This window comes from Pelecanus crispus, chromosome 3, assembly GCF_030463565.1.
Source record: "Pelecanus crispus isolate bPelCri1 chromosome 3, bPelCri1.pri, whole genome shotgun sequence".
In the NCBI taxonomy this organism is placed as follows: domain Eukaryota; kingdom Metazoa; phylum Chordata; class Aves; order Pelecaniformes; family Pelecanidae; genus Pelecanus; species Pelecanus crispus.
Window position 1 is genome coordinate 31,919,339 of NC_134645.1, and position 20,491 is coordinate 31,939,829.

At 38.3% G+C, this 20,491-nt stretch overlaps 1 protein-coding gene across 2 annotated transcripts in view; it reads left to right on the forward strand.

Annotated features, from left to right (window-relative positions):
* Nucleotides 1-20,491, forward strand: part of WDR26 (WD repeat domain 26) — a 30,246-nt gene that overhangs the window by 4,302 nt on the left and 5,453 nt on the right. The window contains exons 4-12 of one of the 2 annotated variants that reach the window (XM_075706798.1): nucleotides 4,665-4,801; nucleotides 5,384-5,481; nucleotides 6,312-6,468; nucleotides 8,199-8,255; nucleotides 11,203-11,341; nucleotides 15,438-15,578; nucleotides 16,932-17,051; nucleotides 17,843-17,988; nucleotides 18,510-18,588. In XM_075706798.1, the coding sequence (XP_075562913.1) occupies nucleotides 4,665-4,801; nucleotides 5,384-5,481; nucleotides 6,312-6,468; nucleotides 8,199-8,255; nucleotides 11,203-11,341; nucleotides 15,438-15,578; nucleotides 16,932-17,051; nucleotides 17,843-17,988; nucleotides 18,510-18,588 (1,074 nt within the window). The remainder of the gene's footprint in view (nucleotides 1-4,664; nucleotides 4,802-5,383; nucleotides 5,482-6,311; nucleotides 6,469-8,198; nucleotides 8,256-11,202; nucleotides 11,342-15,437; nucleotides 15,579-16,931; nucleotides 17,052-17,842; nucleotides 17,989-18,509; nucleotides 18,589-20,491) is intronic. The other variant, XM_075706797.1, reaches the window with a different exon arrangement.

The following is a 20,491-nucleotide window of genomic DNA, read 5'->3' on the forward strand; positions in this document are numbered from 1 at the left end:
TGTGTGTGTGTGTCTGGTGGTTTGGTTTTGGTTTGTGGTTTGTTTGGGTTTTGGTGGGGTTTTTTTCTTGTCATTAATATGACCTGGACAAAATAACCAGGTTATATAGCTGCTTTTGAAATATCTGGTCAGTGAAGGGGATATGCATATATTTTGAAAATTCTACTCCTGTTTTAATTTCCTTATTTCTGCAAAGTGCTGTAAGTTCTACAGGTGAAAACACTAAACATGAAATGGCTGATCTCAATTTGTAAACCTTTGATGCTGTGTGTTGATATGTTGGGGGTGGGGACGGGGACGACAGTCTGCTATTTCTATTTGTGTCAACACAACTGAGTGCTGTATAGTGTGCAATTAGTCGTGTTTACTTTTCCAGCATATAAGATACAGCTGTCTTGAGACAAACTGTAGGAAAACTTTATAGTTGATTCAAGCATGTTATTTTTCCTTGAGTAATGCTTAGAAAATATCAGCTTCAAGCCAGCCCAAGGTTTTGCTTGCTTCAGGGCTACTCAAGCATATTATGGCATCTATCTTAGGTTACTGGTTGAACCTAGGAAGACATCTGGAGATTGTTCCTCTAAAGTCATCTAGAATATACTTCCAAATTGTCCTCTTTACTTTTTACTTAAATGGGGCTTTCCCCCAGTTGTGGAGGTATACAGACCAAGGCAGGCAATACAACAAAAAAAGTGATTTGTATTTTGTTGTTTGAGCAAAGTGCTCCACCTGCCTGTACAGTGTCCCTCTTGCTACCAGCATTAAGGGCAGTTCCTTATTGGAATGAATTACTCTTTAAGTGACAGGATTTGGTATGGTTGAAGCCTTGCTAAATTCTCTAGGCCAGAATATTTTCTGCCGTTTACATATCAAATCTTACATTTAAGTTTTGGATGGCTTTTAAGTGCTTTTATCAGTGTTCTACAAGACTATCAAAGTAATGAAAATTGGGGTCTTTGTTCTGCAAGCTATAAGCAGATAGCTAGTGTGGTGAGTTTGTCTTAAAACATCAGCTGATAATTTCAGCATGTCTTTTAGTTACCTTCTTCATTTCAAAGAAGAGTTGTTTCAGCAGTGTTTACTTATTTATTCTGAACTCTTAGTACAATAATGAAACTGTTGTGGAGCTTGTTAAGATATGCAGGTCAAAAATAACACCAAAATCTAATCCTAAAATTAGGTTAGTATGCATTTTACTGCTTAAATGTCTGAAGACTTGCTACTGTAACCAGTGATAAAAATGGCCCAATTTCTTGCCTGTGGTAGGATGCTTGTCCTATTATTTTTACAGTTGTGTTGCTGAGGCTTTCCCCTTTGGTCACTTAGTGCTGGTGAATTATGGTGCGTGCAAAACTTACTAGAATTCTTCAAGGGGCTTTCCTACTAACTAATTAGGACAATGAAGGAGTAAAGTACTAAACATTCATGTTGGTAATCGAAAGCTGTAGTTTGAAGAAAGCAAAATGCTAATAGTACATACATTAAAACAAAAAGCCCTGTAAATGTATTAACTCTGTCTTAGTTTTGCCCCAGGGTGGTGAGAGGTTCAACTTACACTTAAATAATAGCTTCTAGAAACAAGGAAGTAATGCACTTTATCCTCATCCTCTCTATAGAGTTGAAAGACTGGATGAGGTAGTGATAAATGAACAAAACCAGCCAGACTGCAGTGCTGAAACTGTTGTATTGGACTCTTCCATGGGTCCTACAGGGTGAAGAATCTTTGCTAAAAGCTAAGCAATAGTGGCGTCTGGATTTAAATTGTTCAACAGTATAGAGTGTAATGATGTTGAATTTCCATGGCAAACACTGAGATGATAATGACAAATCCCAGGCACTTCTCTTATGTTGTACATGGTATAATTTGGATTCTGATAATTTTTATTTCCCTTCTTTGGAAGGCAGCTAAAGAATATGGAGAATGAGTAAGCTGTTCTTGGCGGTGCGTTGTGTCAGATTAGTTTTATACTCGCTTTATTCCACTCAAATAGTGGAACTTTACAGTTGCCAAATTATAAACAGTTTTCTTTCCCTCTAGAAGAGGTTGTTTGGGCTCTAGAAGAGATGATGTACTCAAAATGGTCTTGTCTACCATGCAAAGGTGGTATTGGAAGTAATTAGCAGCACTATCAGTAGGGCATATAAGTAGTTCAGAGAAAATTAAGACAAAATTCAGCTGTTCAGTGAAATCTGTCAGCAAAGTCAACAGTTGTACAAAAACAAGTAGTAGGAGGCCATGAGTGTCCTGATACAAAAAAAGGACTTGAAATATGATGTCACTGGAGTGTGACTTTTGCCTTAAGGAGGCTGTTTTCATGCCATTGTTTGAGTATCCTGTAGGGCAAGTTTTGGAGCAGTTATCCAAATAGCTTAGAAAATCAATTTAATTTCCCTATCAACACTTCACTGCCTTTTGCTATAGATAAGTTGCAATTTAAAACTGCTTATCTTTTATTCTAATCCTCCATTATGTTAACAGCAGATGTTAACTCCTGCATGAAGTGTACAGTACTGTGCTGTTGTGGAGGCTTTTATATTCCTAATATGCCAAAGTCACATGTGGCACTGATGAATTTTCTTTGGAAATTATACTTTCTAACCCTAAACTGAAGTTATACCTCTTTGGATAACTTGGCAACAGCGTTCTGCATGTTAGCGTTACTGTAATGCTTCTGTGGAATTGTTGGGACTGGTGTTACAAAAACTGTTTTTTAGAGTTTTCTGTTCTTTTTACTTTTTGTCCTAAAGAAATGAAATTAGCATGCCAAGTCCTAAAAGTAGGGAGGGAGGAAGAGTAATTAGATACAGATGCAGTTACCATTTTTGAGGGAAAGATGATAGAAACTTAATAAATATTATATGCAGTGAATGGAGAAGGAAGAGTTGGAGGGACTATAGTTTTTATTACAAACTGGAAGTATCAGACTTTTTTATTTGGTGGTGATCATTCAAGGTGCAAGGTGGCCAAGAGGAGTGAAATACGGTATGTGACTACTATACCTGAGCATCTTCGTGCATCCTTGTGAGCACGTGCATAGCTGGGAGAGGAAGCTTTTATCCCTCCTGCTGCTAGTATGTAAGCAAACAGCATGAAGTCTGCTGGCTTACTGCATGGAACCAACCACTGAGGCTGTAAATAATTGGGATATCTTTCTTTTGGTTTTCTGCATGTCAGAACACCAAAAAATGTTGTCTCACCTGGAAAAACTGTACAGTGATGCTCTAACAGTTCTAAATTCAAATAAGCTAAAGAGCTGGATAGGGAATGTAATACAGGTTTGCCTGTCACGTACAGGGCGGTAGAGTACTTCAGACATGTTTGAACATAAATCATCTTTACTATGTAATGTTTTATGCTTCACAAAGCTGTGTGGTAAGTTAATAGCACTGTATGTGGAAACTCTATTCTTTTGCAGAACTGAACATCTCTGGAAGCTAAAACTGCTTTATCTTTTAACTTTGGCTTTTACTTACAGTAAGCCTTAAACTTTCATGTAAGCTTTAATAGGACAGGAGCATCCTTAAACTTCCTGATTATCCCTCTACTTAAGGAGGCTGGCAGTGTGTTTGAAACTGAGTAAACATTGACCAAATATGAGCATGAAAATAGTGAGGTGCCTGAGGTCTGACAAAGCAAAGGAAATGCGTGATTGAACTGGTGGTATATTCATTAGAAAAGCAAATGTAATATGCTATGCTTAATCTTCATTCTGTTTCCAACTGATATGTCTAAGAATGTACATTTTTCTCTTCAACCTGGTGAATCTTGTGGACCAGAAATGTCTTCTCTTTCATAACTGCTAGCAGTAAAGATGTGCAAACACAGAATAGTTGGTTTCATCCAGAAACAACCGTTGGTTGTGTTTCTAATAAATCGGTGTTAGAAATTTCTAGGAGTACAGGGTTTTGAATATAGTAAATGAATGCCTGATTTTTCTCTTTCTATCCTCAGACTTTTGTTGTTAGAATAGCAGACTTGATTACTTTTTTTAAAAGAAAGCAACCAAACACTGTACAAGATGAAAGGAACACCATGAAATAGCAGTGATTACTTCTGAGAAGTGAAGCCATTCCTAAATATAGGAAACAATATTTTTTTCTGTAACCCTGAAACATGATACAACACCCAAGGAAAACAACTTAGCATGGAACTACAAAACAAAACCTCAGGCAGTGTCAATTTGTTATTACTATATGTTATGCAGCTATGCAAACAATCAATGTCAGCTCCTATGTAAGCAGTATGAGAACTTGTTGAGTTGGCCTGTTGTGTTCTGTGCTGTCATGCAGTCTTGAATATGTGATTAGCTGCTTTTGGGTGTTTTTCTTGATAGAATGTAAGATTGGGAAGCCTGTCTAATTCAGAGTTTGAAGAACAGTGACTGAAAAGGGAGTGAGTATGAAAATGAGACAAGTTGAAGGGGGGATCTGAGACGTGATGTAGGAAGATACTTGAAGCCCCATAAGGCAGGAAGGAAATTCATGGATAATTGCTGCAAAGTTGTTGAAAACACAGCAAAAAGAAATTGAGTAATGAAACATTACATATAGCTGTATTTCTGAAGGGCATAGTAGAATGGTTTCTACTGTTCTGTTTAGGCTCAAACGTTTTCTGAAACTTCAGTCAACCTTTTTCCCCTGACTGCTGCTTTCTGTCATGTCAGAGGATGAAGTTTTTGCTGCTGCAGCAGAAGTACCTGGAATACCTGGAGGATGGCAAGGTCCTGGAGGCACTTCAAGTTCTACGCTGTGAACTGACACCTCTGAAATATAATACAGAACGCATTCATGTCCTCAGTGGGTAAGTGTTCGGACTTTGAGAGCTCTTTTGGTGGAATTTTCTAAGGAATTCTGTAGCTTTTTATAGCTCATTGTAAAAAATCAAACTGTATTAAAGCTACTATCCTGTTGATTAATAAGCTGTAGTGAGATATGCTAAAATGGTGAGTAAAAAAGACTGTTCAGTAGACAGTGTTCTATTTCAGATGCTTGAAAATAACCTGATTATGATTTATAGTACTAGAACCTGAATTAATATATACACATGTATGGTCCTCTGATCTTGAAAATTATTAGCCTGTTATCTTATAATTGAGTAAGTAGGTGAATGTAGTCTGGTTTGTTCTTAGATGAAGATAAGACATTTCTAGGTTTCCTAAAATCTGTTTGTTGTGGTTTTTCTATTGCCAATTTGTAGACATTTGTTCTGAAGAAGATGTGTGTTCGTGTGGAATAGTTCCCTGCCTTTTTTCCTATCGGCCTCAAGCTTAAGTCACCTATTTCCAGTTCATTAAGAACGTTATGATATAGATCATGTTGAAAAGTGAAAAGAATGATTCCAGAAAGACTTGGTCTGTTGGTGTGTGTGCACTTCTTTAAACAGGTATCTGATGTGTAGCCATGCCGAAGACTTGCGTGCAAAAGCAGAGTGGGAAGGGAAAGGAACAGCTTCCAGATCTAAACTTTTGGACAAACTCCAGAGTAAGATGTTCTAGTGTTTAGAGTTTATTCCCACCTCTGTAAATCCAGTACATCTTACATAATGACGTATCCCAGGGAATTAACTTTTTAACTGCATTTGCCGGTTGTTGTTTTTCTATTTCTTGGTTAATGGGGATGCCTTTAGGTGCCTTTACCCTTTGGTCTTCTGTATCTAACCTTTTGCTGTCTCTGATAAACTATTTGTAATAGGAGCTCCAATTTCTTAGCTCTGCTGCATGCAGTAATAGTATAACTTGATGATTAAATGTGTGGTTGGGCGGGGGGGGCGGTGGGAGTGGTTTGTAAATGCCAGCTATACTAAGAGGTTGAAACTAAGGGTGGCCTATAACCACTGGTGATACTAGTACTGGCTTATAGTGGTCTCAGACTTTGCTATGAATTATGGTTTCTCCTTTCTCTTTCTTGTGGCTGGTGTAATACTATGTATCAGAGTTGTAAAACCTATGGTATTCTTTATTTTGATAGCGTTAATAGAGAATTCCTTACAAAACAATTATCAACTGTGCTTAATTTTACAGATTTTGTTAAATACTAGCTTTTGAGTTAGCCCATGTAAATGGTGCTTGTTGGCCAGGACAACATACACTATAACTACAAATACTTTGCATACAGCTCTGCTTTCAAGAAGTTCATTCTTGTAATTCCAGATGTACAGCTGTAAATTTGACAAGCTGTGTGCACTCTTTTCCTGTAGCTTTTAAGCTCTATTTACTAAGGTCTCTTCCAAAAACACTCAAATCAAAATATGCTCTCGCTTGTAACTTGGTTTTGATATATCTTTTTTGTTTTTCTTAATAACTCTCTTAAAGCCTACCTACCCCCATCAGTGATGCTTCCTCCAAGGCGTTTACAGAACCTGCTACGTCAGGCTGTGGAACTACAACGGGACCGGTGCCTATATCATAATACCAAACTAGATAGTAATCTAGATTCTGTCTCGCTGCTAATAGATCACATTTGTAGTAGGTAAGAAACACTTGCTACTTTCAAGATGGGCAACAATATCTTTTCTTTGTCTTTTAAAATAATCTAATTGCACCTACTGTTAAAAGGAACAGGAAAACTATTCTGAGTTAGTTTAACAGGAGTTGACTGGGAAAAGACAGTTCTCATTAAATAAGTAGCGGCAGGGGGAATAGAGAAGTTGTGTATAAGAGACTGGTAGCTGGATATGGGGTAATGGGGTCAGACTGAAGCTTTGACATTTCAGTCAGATGGGTATGAATAGAATATATTACTATGCTAATCCTTAGCCACTTGTTTCTTGTAATTTTGGACAGCCAGTCTGTTCATCAATATGCAATTGTTGTGTTTTTTCACTGAAGAATCACTAGGATGTTACTTATCGAGACTGTCTTCAAGCTTGCTGGAACGCAGAAAGCCTACTAAAGCATATTTCATGAAGTCAACTTTCAGCTTCAGCTTTTAATAGTGGACAGTGAGGTGCTTTCAGACACAAAGGTTAAAACAGAGTAGAAATGTGCAGTAGACATTCCGGTTTTGCATAATGTATAATATGAGTGATATAAAGAACTATTTTCTCAGATTTGTAAGGTGGTAAGAATTGAATGTCTCTTATACCTATATACTAGCTCTTAAGACTCACTAAAACTTTTTTAACAAAAAATGCTGCTTCTGACATCTTCAAAATGCCATACTCTAGTAGACATGAAGCAGGACGACGTTTGTAACAAATGGCTGACTTGAGTGTTTTTTTTTTTCTCATCCAGCAGAACTTGGCCAAGGACCTAAAAACTCAGTGTAGCTTTTCTGGAAAACTGCTGTGCATGGTGTAATAAGGAAATGAGGGCTAAGACACCTAGAAAATAAAGGCTATATATGATACCCTTATATGTTTGTTCACGTAACAGGTCAACGCTTGGGCTTACAAGGGAATTCTTTTTCATGTTAAAGTTAGCCCATCTGAGGAAGTTAAGTACTGATAAACTTGCTTATAGAAATTTTCAGAACTCAGCTGCTTTGACTTAGGTTCTTGGGTTACTTGGAATCTGTTTTTAAAGATACAGACTTCCATAGTACTTCACTGTAGCCATCTTAAGATTTTAAAATTAATATCCTTGGCACTTCATGTATTCAAGTAACTTTTTTAGACTATTGTCTAGCTTGCACTTTTGCTTTGTCACATTGTGCACGCACAAAAGAAACTACGGCAACAGACATTTGACTGTTCCCCATTTAAGAGCTATTGGAAGCTATCAATACTAGAATTGTGACTTCCCTACTTCAGAAGTGAGTCTTAAAATTAGACTAATGGGAAGAGATTTAACTTCAGTCTTTCTACAAGTCCATAAATAACACTGGATGTTCTGTAGGGGTTTGATATGATTAATCAAACCTCAAAGAGGATTCAAGCCAACTGTAAAGAGCATGGTTTACTGAAGTCAGACTAGCTAGAGCCAGATATAAAAGATACTATATGCAATAAATCTGGATTTGAATTTCACCCATCTGAATATTTGCTGACATAAGTTTGGCCATAGATCGGGTTGTTTGGGGTTTGTTTTTTTTTTTTTCCCCCAACCTAATGCGGTACTTTCTAAGCTTGCATATTTGGTATGTATACATACATACTCAGAACTACTTGAATTCCATAAAAAACCACTTCAAAATAAAGGCTTCAAAATAAAGGCTTCCATTCTGTCCTCAACTCAACCTATTGTACCTACCTATTGCAGGGGTCTGAGATCAGTATGTGGTGCGCTGTACATGCTGCCATGCTTGGGCATAATGAGGTGAGTTAAAGACAGTGGAAGCCAAATTTTGATTAAATTGACAGAAGTAACAGTAGTCTAATAGCTTAGACAATTTAAGTTCTGTACTACTTAAATGATAGAACACTGACAACTTTCCCTTTTTTAGTTGGAACTAATCTGTTTTGGACTTCTGGCAATATTTTGATCAAGCATGCTTGAATTTCACTAATAGGTAAAATGTTTAACTAAAACTTAATCACTTCATAGGAGTGGGAGATAAGAGTTGAGAGACTCCTGGGAGTGAAGGTGAGGGATTTCATCTTACTGTGCCTGAGACTGATAATAGAGAATTGATGCTCATGGGGTGGTCATTTTTGGTTTTGAGAGCCTAGTTGGGTGTTTTGTTTGGTGGTCCATCCCCGTCTGCCCCCATCCTGAAATTCTTTTGTCTTGCTTTCATGTAAATAATCTTTAGTCTGAGTTTATGAACAAACAGTGAAGCCCAAATGAGAGGTGAATGCTGCTGCTTTCTAGGCACTAGTTTAATGTAGCATTTTTGAAAAAGAACAGTTGTGGAAGTTGAGGAATAAATCTTCCATTGTATGTACAGGGAATAAAAAAGTAGCTGTTTGTTTTATTTAGAATTTTGAACTTCTGTAAATACAACAACAGATAATGTTATTAGATACTTTATTTCAGTATGTGAACAACGTGATTTGTGTGTTGTGCTGAACAGAACAATTTGTAATGAAACACTTCAAAAAAGAAAAACCTTTGAGCTACAATAATACCTAATTAGCAAAATCAGAAACTGTTAGACAACTGTTCTTGGTTTCTTGTTTCAAGACTGCTGCTATTTCCTTCTGCAGAAGGGTTATTTAATGTATGCTATGCTATCTGTGAGGTCAAACTTGCTGGGTTGTGTGTTTCATTAGTTAAGTGAAGAGGACTTTTTGTGAGAGTGCTCTGAACTGACTGGATTGTGAATAGCATAGTTCAGCATTGGGATGTGTCTGCAGCAGTTATATCAACTGTGCCTGTTACCTTTTTTAGGAACCTAAAGGCCACCGTACTATGAAAATTGTGAACTCCAGCATTCTGCTGCTTGCTTTTCATGTCTACAAAACCTTGGCTGCTTTTCTTCAGCTTTAAAATACAAGCACTATTGTTCTATGGAGGTTTTTTTTTTTTTTAAAAAAAAAAAGAAATATGCTGAAAAGGCTTTCTTGGGACACAGTGTGCCCCTTGTACTTTGTATGAGTTATGGATAAAGACTCTTTCACCTTCTAGAGCAAATTGCTGCTCTGAGGAAAAACATTAACTTATTACAATATGTCTAAATAATAATGAAACACTCTTCCTGTAGGTGCACATATCTGTGTAAGGGCTTGCCTACCTCCCTCTAGACTTCAAGGAAAACAAAGTCTTCTTTCATGGGTGGGGCTTTTTACCTTGGGCTCAGTGTTCCAATGGCAACTAGACAGCTCCTGGTCAGCTTAAAGCAGGAGCAGAACAGACTTGTGTTTCTCTATAAACGCGTAAGTAGACATTCCTAAGGAAGCCAACTACAGATATGTATATGTACATTTTGTTTATCCTCCTCTACCATAAGACAGGAAATGAGGGATGTATGGTGGTTTAGTGCTGCTCGGTAGACTTTAAGCGTGGACTAGGAAGCATCTTCTAGTAAAAGAAAATGGATTGAGAGGATATAGACACGGTATTAAGCAGAACATTTTCTAGCTTCTGCTGGTAAGAAGTAGTTTCAGGTGTCTGTCAGCCTGGCTACCACCAAACTGTACTTTTAAACACAAATTTAAAGGAAATAGTTTGGTTTGTGGGTTGTTTTTTTAGGCCAGTTTATCTGTGATAAGTACAACTGTACATTCACAGAGACTGTTGTTGTTACATTAGTACCATTGTGTCCTGTCAGAGTTGTGTTGCACTGAGCACCATAAAAACTCAACATAAGACTAAACCACTTCAGGATCTCTGCAGTTCAAGCAAAAATGTCTGTGGTCAGAGACTGCCTTTTAGTGCATCTGAACAATGAACTTGTAGTTAACTGCAGTATTACTTACAAAAGCAGTCATCTGCTGTAAAAGCCTACATTTATTTTAGCTTAGCTCTCAAATTATTATACAGTGGGCAAGCTGTAACTAAAATAAAACTTGTCTCCAGTTCTTACCTAACTTAATAGTTTGACTGTTAGCTTTTCCTCAGTGTGTAACTAGAAGATTAAATATTAGCTCTAGAGAAATGTTTGACTCTTCTCCTTCAATAGTTTATCATATAAAATTTTGTTTGATAAACACTTAATGTTCTGCAAAATAACATAGATTTTGTGAGGGAAAACAGTTCAAGTTGAAAGCTCATAATGGTATCATGTTAGTTATGCTTAGCTATTGTATGTGGTACCTGCAAAGAAAGTGAAAATGGCACAAAATGAAGGCAAAGAAACATCTAATTTACTGCAAGATCACATTCAAGAAAAAGAAACAAGACTATTCTTTTACTCAACTTTCATGTAAGAATCGTTTCTAAAGATTTGGCAAGATACAGCTAAGTGAGTTAGGTACTTACAAAAACCTCACATGTAAATAAAACATTGCACGTAGGGTTCAAAGAGGTTTGGACTCCATTGTTTTCTATACATCATAGAAGTGTATGGTAATAAGCTGTTACACTCTTAATGAGGTCAGTTTTATTCCAAGTTATATGAAAGCATAACTAATTATGTGAGTAGAATGAGTATAGTTCTAAGTGCTTACAATTAGTTATGATCACTTGGTGGTGTGAGCTTTTGGCCAGATAAGGTACTTCATTCTGTGCTTATTTGAAGCAGCTGTTAATAGACAAATTTTCTAAGTTGTCTGGTCTTGCATTTAAATAAGTGTTTTGTTTAGTTTTTACTAGCTCAATTTAAAAAAAAAAATCTCTTATTGCTTTCTTATTAATCTGCGAATACATCCCTTTCTTTTCCCAGGAAACAGTTCCCATGCTATACACAGCAGATACTAACGGAGCACTGTAATGAAGTGTGGTTCTGTAAATTCTCCAATGATGGCACTAAACTAGCAACAGGATCTAAGGACACAACTGTTATTATATGGCAGGTTGATCCAGTAAGTGTGCAATGTGTTGAAATGTGTATGACTTGTCTTCCCCTTCCTTATCTGTTTTCTCTTGCTAGGATGGTTTGATTTTTGTAGGACAGGCTAACATGTACTGTAGTGTGCTGACTAGGGTATTTCTCTAGATGTAAAAGACTGAAGATCACAGTCAGTGTAAGTTAGTGAAGGACACTTGAAAACCTGATGCCTGAGTGTAAGGCTTGAACTGTTGGCTGCTTCGAGGCAGGAACTTTGTGTACCCCTAGCCAGTACCATGTGGTAGAGCCTGCTGGTGCCCTCCAGGGGAGTTTCTCAGCTTGAAGTCCTTGAGAAGCATTAGGTGAGAGTGGAAGGAGCATGGCAGTGAGGAACCTTTCTTCTAAATCACTCTTAGTAAGAGTACTTCTGACCTATGTATGTGACTAACCCCTTTCTGTTATCTTGTTACTACTAGTACACTTGAATTTAAATACTCTATCCATTTCACCATTTCTTACTTTATTTCTGAGTAATAAAATGGTATGTGCTAAACTGAAGTTGTATCAGTATACCACTTCATGCTAGTTGCTGTTGTAAGATTTGCCTTGACTTGAGATGAAGATTTAAACACTTGTCAGAATCCGCTGACACATGGAAGTATACCCAGCCATTTTCTTACAGACTGTGTTTTTAGGTTTTGATACTAATATCTGACACTGTTTCTCTTATATGAAATATCCTACAGCTACAAGATTTATCTTTCCTACCCATATCTATTCTTACATAAATAAAAAGATTGAGTGGTGAATCTAAGACTGTTTTAATTGACTTGTAGAAGTGATACAAAAGTATGTCCTTGTATTTCATAGCAATTGAAAACGGCGAATAAACTTGAACATATGCACACAATATTTGAAGTTGTTAATGCTTCTAAAACACTATCAGAAATAAGATTCTTACAGTTTTTTAACCACAGAACTGCAAACTGGTATGCTAAGTGGAACATGAAAGGTTTTTGCAATTCCATACTGGCTTTCAGTAGGATTTGAGATCTGGACTTAATCCTTTTCTTCCACTACAGGTTAGGAAGCCATATAATTTCAGTCCTTTTTGCTATTAAGAAGATGGGAGAACTTAAAACCCTGTTCCATGTGCATAGTTGTTACACAGCCTAACTAACTAACAGCAAGTGCTGTGGATTTTTCAGGCGTAGAACCATTATGGTTTGTTTATTACTGGAGCCAGTGTACTCTGGGCCAAGAGATGCATAGCAGCATAAGCTGACTTCTGTTATTTATTTAGGAAATAATCTGGTTTGGTTTTTGGTTGGGTTTTTTTTTAAACAGAGTCATTCTAAGTAAATTAAGGATCAAATGTTTTTGCTATTGACTTGTCACTTGATTGTAGAGGTACAGCTTCCTTTTATATTGATGGGTTTTAATACTCAACATCTTGATTAGCATGTTTTGTAGTGAATTGTTAGCTAATATCTGGCTAATGAAACCAAATAAATGTTTTGTGAGTGTTTTAGACTAACCCTTTTGGCCAAGGCTTGCTAAAGGAACAAAATCCCTAATAAATAGGTAGTGGGAAAGCAGCTTTGTAGAGTTTTATCTTCTGTATTTGAGTACTTTAAAAAAAAAACAAACAAAAAACCACAAACAAAAAAACCCAAACCCATTCAAGGAGGCGGATGGATGCCTAAGTAACATTAGGCCACATAACTCAAGTGGTTCATTTTCATACTTGCCAGAGCATGCTTCTCACACTTCCTGTAGTAGTTGACAATGTCTTTTGAACCATAAGTTTAATCAGGTTTTCAAGGCTTTAGGTATTTAGAATTATTCTAATCTGTATATATAAACTACAGGAAAACATCTGTCCAACTCTGGGTGAGTGATGGGAGAATACTGTTTTAAATGAACAGTATTCTTCATTTCTCCCTTTCTTTTCTTCATCACCCCTCTTGAAGTGTAATGACACTGCTTCCATGCATTTTCTTCATTGCATACCATGAATTTCTGATTTCTTTTCTAAGACCCAGCTACATGTCTAAGCTGTCTGAACCCATGCTTCTGTTTTCATTTTCATTTGTTCATTTCAAAGGTCTTATGCAGTCTCAGCGGCATTAAATAATGTCTTGAGTGAACTAGGTTTGTGTGTGGAATGCATTATTTGACTGTTACTAAGTGTGGCAGAATCTTTAGAGCACAAAGGATAAGCACAGTAGGCGCATCACCTTGTCTGGCATACATCTTCTTTGATAGAGCTCTCCTTTAACTTGTTCCTTACAGAAACCTTCTTTTTTTCTGCACTTTCTAAAAACTGTTGACAGGTTTTTGACTTTTCAGCCAAGGAGCTCAACTACTGCAGGCTGAAGTTGATACCTGAATAGTTGTTTCTTCTACATAACAAAAACCTAGGAAGCTAGATGTAGGGGACAGAAGTGCTGAGATGTCTTTTGGTGGTGGGTGGGAAGCAGATTGACTAAATTTGGGGACGTTTTCCTGAAATACTATTGACTGGTGTTTTAGAGCAAAATATGGTACAGCAATTTTGCTGTATTTGGAGAAGAGTATGAGAGAGAGTAACAGCCACAAAGTCCCATCATTAAAAGAGGCATATCCTAGGTATCTTGCTCCTCATGAGTCTCAAATGTAATGCAGAAGTGACAGGCTACTTTAATCCTGACATAAAAAGAAATACATCAGTTGCAGGCAAGCTCCAGGATGTGAGATGATGTCAGACATGATGCAGTTTCCTTGCAGATCAGTTTAGCTACAGACACAGCAGTGTCTAATGCAGACCAGGAATAATAATTAGAATGGAAAAGGGGCCTTGAGGAGGTCCATTCGTTTGCCCCTCTTTGTGCTTTGAAGATTATTCTTAGCCCACTTTCTTTTGAGGAATTTAGTCTTTCTAGCCAGCAGAACCATCAAAGCTGCAGGCTGGCTGAGAGTCACCAAATCTTTTGCAGCTGATCTGAGGAAACAGTCCTTTGTGTCACTCTGTTCCTCTGACTGTGTTCTTTCTCTTTAGAATCAAGAGGTGCTCTGCTGATTAATACTAAAGCAAAAGAAAGAAGGGACAATTTGAGAAATCAAGCTAGATTTTCAAATGAGTCACTCTTTTTGAAGAGAAGTAGGAGGTGTAAACATCCCCCATGCAGGAAAAAAAAAGGAGGGGGGGGAATCCACTTGCCCTTTTCCAAGAGGCTCACAAAAATTGTCAACAGCTTAACAAGCTCGGTTCTACTTTCTGTATATGCATGTTGTTGTCAAGAATCAGTGTTAATACTGTATTGAAGCATGTTTCTGTATTTAGGAAGCCAGTGTATGGTTGTTTCACAGTATCTAGTTGTACTGTTTATTTTGATAAGCTGCTTGAAAGTCAAATTCCTTTGACAAGGCAACAGTAGAACAGTTGTAGCATAAAGGTGATACAAGTTACTCTGCGTGTGCAAAGTATGCTTCATTCACTAAATCTGGCAGAAAAGATGCAACAGCTTGCTGTAGGCAACACTTCTGAAATAAGAACACCTCTCAAGGAAGCTTTTAAAAATATCTTTCTGTAAAACTTCTTTCTTGAGCAGCACACACAAGATACACTCAAGTTTATAAAAACATTGGCACTTGGAGGGTTTCCATTCTCAGTGTACATTGAAGGTTTTGGTTCTCTTTTCAACCACAACAGGTTTCCAGCATGTCTTTACTTTTAAGAAAGTAACTTAATTCTGTAAAATATGGATAATAGTACTTCTGTATTCCAGTAGAGGTAGAGAGACTTAGATACTACAGAAATCTTCAGTACTAAAGCAACTGTGGTGTAATGTATGACTCTGTACGCAATGGTATTTTGTGAGTTCCACATTCAGACTCATGTAAGATTAGAACAAAGATACTTACAAGTGTTTTTGTTTTGCATGTTGAAACTTTGAAGCTTTCATTTTATGGTCCTCCTCTGTAAACTAGCAACTGCTTTTCCAGAAAGAACCTATTCATATGTCTTGTAAAATGCAGGTGCTAAGTTGCATAAAGCAAACTTGCCATGCTGTACTTGGACACACTGTATATGTGAAATCTAGTAGGAGTTCATTTGCATTGTGTCAACAGACTCTCTCTCGTTTCAGGATACTCACCAGCTAAAACTACTTAAGACGTTAGAAGGTCATGCATATGGTGTCTCTTATATTGCTTGGAGTCCAGATGACAACTATCTTGTTGCCTGTGGCCCAGATGATTGTTCTGAGCTTTGGCTCTGGAATGTACAAGTAAGCGGTGACTAAGAGTAAAAAATAAAACTTTGTAGTCAGCCTACTGCTTTTGTTTCAAGATCCAAATACGTTAAGCATGAAATAAGTGATTTCTACAAACTTGTTGTGCAAAGGTGTGAGTGTAAAGAAGAGACACTGATTCCCCCCGCCCCCCATGTTTAAAAATTGCTATGGCTGCCTACAGATTCTGTACTCAGTTTGTACAGAACTGAAATTAAGAGTTCAAGTCTAAGTGGCTGGGACTGTGCAGCAATTCTAGTGTATCTGGTTACTGACATTTCTGAGAAGGGATGGCATAAATCCATAGGAACTTGGAGAGCTACTGAAGAGAACAATGGTAAATTAATCAAGAGAAACAGAGGGCAGAATTATCATTTAAGGGGAGCAATTGCTCATTGAAGATTTTAACAAGTAGCAAAAGTGAAAGATACAAGCTATTTTTACTTTGTGTAACCCTCCCAGTGATGATAGTGGAAGATCCACAGAGGCTTAAATTTATGATTTTGGAACTTCATCTTTCAGTCATACACTAGGGCATTTTGCCATTTCCTCCATGAATTCGAAAATCCTTTTCTGCTGTTGATTTTTATGGGCACTTGAGTTGATATAAAAGCTTCCCCTGCCTCAGTTGCAGGCTGTATAGTCTTTCTTGTGCTGCCTTGGACTCTGAACTAATTTAGTTTCCTAAAACAAAAATGTTCCCTTTTTTTCACCCTTGGAATACTTTTATTCTGTTTAATTGGCTAAACTGGCTCAGTGAAGAGCACTAGAGCTGGCACAAGGGAATAGAGAGAAGCCCTTGCTGTTTTGACAATGGTAAGTGACTCATTGGCACTCTGTCTTGTGAAACAGTAGCATTATAAGGTAGGGATGAAAGCTAAATTTTGGCATGGAGAGCTACAGCTCAGGGAGGAAAATGTTCTAAATGCTCTGATACTCCCAACTTTTTACTAAAATGTATTTTGTCACCTCTATTTTCTTTTAGTCTCCTCCTGCCCCCTTGCTTTCTATGTTTGGTTTTTTAATTTCATATTGCTTCTCTCTCTTATGTGTTTTTCCAACTTCTTTTAATTCCTCTCTTTACTCATAATCTTCCAGTTGTCTGAAACACAGACTAGTCTATCCCTCTTGACTTGAGGGACAAAAGAAATTGTCCCAAATCAAGTCCAGGCTCACTGGAGGTGCTGAAGTAGTTCTGCCTTTTTATTGTGTTATGCGTAGGTTTGTGTTGCTTTTTAATAAACATGTCGAAATACATGCACTTTCAAACAGTATGCATGACAAAATTATTGATGCCTTTTTGGGAAAGGGTTCTGGTATAAGGCCTTTCTGCATTTGTTTATTTTGCAGACTGGGGAGCTGAGGACAAAGATGAGCCAGTCTCACGAAGACAGTTTAACAAGCGTGGCCTGGAATCCTGATGGGAAGCGTTTTGTAACGGGAGGTCAGCGTGGACAGTTCTATCAGTGTGTAAGTTCTTTGCATGTGCCCTATTGAAAACAAAGCAAGAAGTGAAAGTGTTGTCACAGTCAAATCTGAGGTTCATGGGGTTTTTTTTTTGTTTTTTTCATGTGTGTGTACACTAAAACTTCTGATCCTTTGTAATTCAAAGCAGCAATACATTAATACTAGTATTTCAGCAGCACTTCTGTATGTAGCAATTAGAAGATTTCAAGCATCTTTTGTCTGCCTAAAGGAGGATTTGTGGGCTGGGAATTTTTTTCTTAGCTGCTCTGGAAAATACACCAATAAAAAGTAGTGCCTTTGTCCACAAGTGTTCATTCCACAGAATTTTGACTGTCTGTCTTAGCTTTTGCATGCTGTCTTTGCTTACTGTAAACAGAAATTTTGAAACCCTTATTACTTGACTAATGTTGATTTTGGGTGGTGGTCCACAGTCTCACCCCACCCTTGATTATATGTCATCTGAATTGGCACCCAGTATAATAGTGCAATATGCAAACCTCACTCACTGCAAAGGTGAGCTTTGTGACATCATGTAGGTCGCATGTGTCACACACAAGAAAATAATTGATGAAAGGGATTCTCAGCTCTCCAAGACAGATACCTACAAAAGCCCTCGGTTAAGACAACCAAGTCCTAATTCATTAAGTTTTCTCTTTTACAGGGTAAGATTGCTTTCTGTAGCAATTGTCTGAACAGAAGGTGAAAAAGATATTTGTGTCACAACTCCTCAGAAATCTGAGACTAACAGTTTGATATTTTTTCTTTTTTTTTTTTTTTTTTTCTCTTCTGGTCAGGATTTAGATGGTAATCTCCTTGACTCCTGGGAAGGGGTGAGAGTACAATGCCTTTGGTGCTTGAGTGATGGGAAGACTGTTCTAGCATCAGACACGCACCAGCGAATTCGGGGTTATAACTTTGAGGATCTTACAGACAGAAACATGTAACTACCCCTTTCTTTTGTTTTGAATTCCTGGTTCTTAGTGTCAGAAGATGATTGAGGAAGGGTTTGTGCAGCAGGATGGGAAATAAGTTATTAAAATGCTCTCAGTATTAAAAGGAGAATAACATGGGACAAGAATTAGTGAGTTCCAGTTGCAGCAAGAAGCATTAGATCAAGTATTAGAAATAACTTAATTACTGGAGTAAGTTTCTTGTGGATGTTTTGACATTTCTGTCATCAAGAGTTGTCATCTTCTCAATTCCTGGCATATTTTAGTAGATCCTGCCTTGAAGTTAGGAGTTGGATTTGAGGTCTGAAGTCCCTTTTGGTCTTGGGATTTGTCATAAGTATAAACAAACTACTGCAGACTTGGCTTGTACGGACATAGCAACATACCTAATTTCAAATTTAGAACTGTCTTTCCCTGATAATATTACAGAAACAGGACATGCCTTTGTCTTGGTATTACACCATTGTTTGGTTAAGTGTACTCTTAACACTAATGTGTCTTATCATTTCAGAGTACAAGAAGATCACCCTATTATGTCATTTACTATTTCAAAAAATGGCCGTTTAGCTTTGTTAAATGTAGCAACTCAGGTGAGTTGGTGATGATAAATGGAAATGCAAATAAACCTGCTTGCAACTGCTACCTGTTTTTAAATATTTTGATGTGAATTGGAATGTTTGATACTAAACAGTTGTATTTTATGTAATATGAAGGCCCTCATATTCATAAACATAGCGTGGCATTCTGACAAGAAGGCAGTCTTGTTCTTGAGATTGATTTTTTTGACTGATAGTCAAGAGTTTCATACTATGAAATATGTAGTATTAAATGTTAATATTGGGCTATTGCGTTGAGAATCCAGGTACAGCAAGAATTGTGGCAGATTGACATGTTTTGGGGCATGAGAATTAGATTTTATTTATTTCTATTTTTGGAACCTTGGGTAAGAATAGGAGCTTTCGGAATGGAAGGGACCACAGGCTAGAAGTTTAATCTAGTAATCTAATCCAAAATGCTTGAAAGGCAGGTCCTGCTTGACCAACCTGATCTCCTTCTATGACCTGGTGACCTGCCTAGTTGTCCTGGTTTCTAGTTGCTGGCTGGGGCTAAACCACGTCACTAGTGGATGAGGGAAAGGCTGTGGATGTCATCTACCTGGACTTCAGTAAAGCCTTTGACACTGTCTCCCACAGCATTCTAAGGAAGCTGGCGACTCATGGCTTGGACAGGCGTACTCTTCGCTGGATAAAAAACTGGCTGGGTGGCCGAGCCCAGAGAGTTGTGGTGAATGGAGTTAAATCCAGTTGGTGCCTGGTCACAGGCAGTGTTCCCCGGGCTCAGTTTTGGGGCCAGTCTTGTTCAATATCTTTATCAATGATCTGGATGAGGGGATTGAGTGTGCCCTCAGTAAGTTTGCAGATGGCACCAAACTGGGTGGGAGTGTCGATCTGCTTGAGGGTAGGATGGCCCTGCAGAGGGATCTGGACAGGCTGGATTGATGGGCTGAGGCCAACTGTATGAGGTTCAACAAGGCCAAGTGCCGGGTCCTGCACTTCGGTCACAACAACCCCATGTAACGCTACAGGCTTGGGGAAGGGTGGCTGGAAAGCTGCCTGGCCAAAAAGGACCTGCGGGTGCTGGTTGACAGCCAGCTGAACATGAGCCAGCAGTGTGCCCAGGCGGCCAAGAAGGCCAACAGCATCCTGGCTTGTATCAGGAATAGTGTGGCCAGCAGGAGCAGAGAGGTGATTGTTCCCCTGTACTCGGCACTGGTGAGGCCGCACCTGGAATACTGTGTCCAGTTTTGGGCCCCTCAGTACAAGAAGGACATTGAGGTGCTGGAGCGTGTTCAGAGAAGGGCAATGAAGCTGGTGAAGGGTCTGGAGCACAGGCCTTATGAGGAGCAGCTGAGGGAACTGGGGTTGTTTAGTGTGGAGAAGAGGAGGCTGAGGGGAGACCTTATGGCTCTCTACAACTACCTGAAAGGAGGTTGTAGTGAGGTGGCTGTTGGTCTCTTCTCCCAAGTAGTTAGTGATAGGACGAGAGGAATTGGCCTGAAACTGTATTGGGGGAGGTTTAGATTGGGTATTAGGAGAAATTTCTTCACAGAAAGGGTAGTCAAGCATTGGAACAGGCTGCCCAGAGAGGTGGTGGAGTCACCATCCCTGGAGGTCTTCAAAAAAACATGTAGACGTGGCACTTTTGGACATGGTTTAGTGGGCATGGTGGTGTTGGGTTGATGGTTGGACTGATGATCTTAGAGGTCCTTTCTCAAACTTAATGATTCTGTTCTAGTTTTACTTTCATTAAAAAATAATCCGGCCACCAAGCCAGGAAACATGAAATTAATTATGACTCTCCCCTGAATTGCTTTAGTGGTGGACTTGATAGTGTTAGGTTAATGGTTGGACTGGATGATCTTAAAGGTCTTTTCCAACCTAAACGATTCTGCGATTCTATAATTCGGTATATCTTTACTCTCTTGACCTAGTA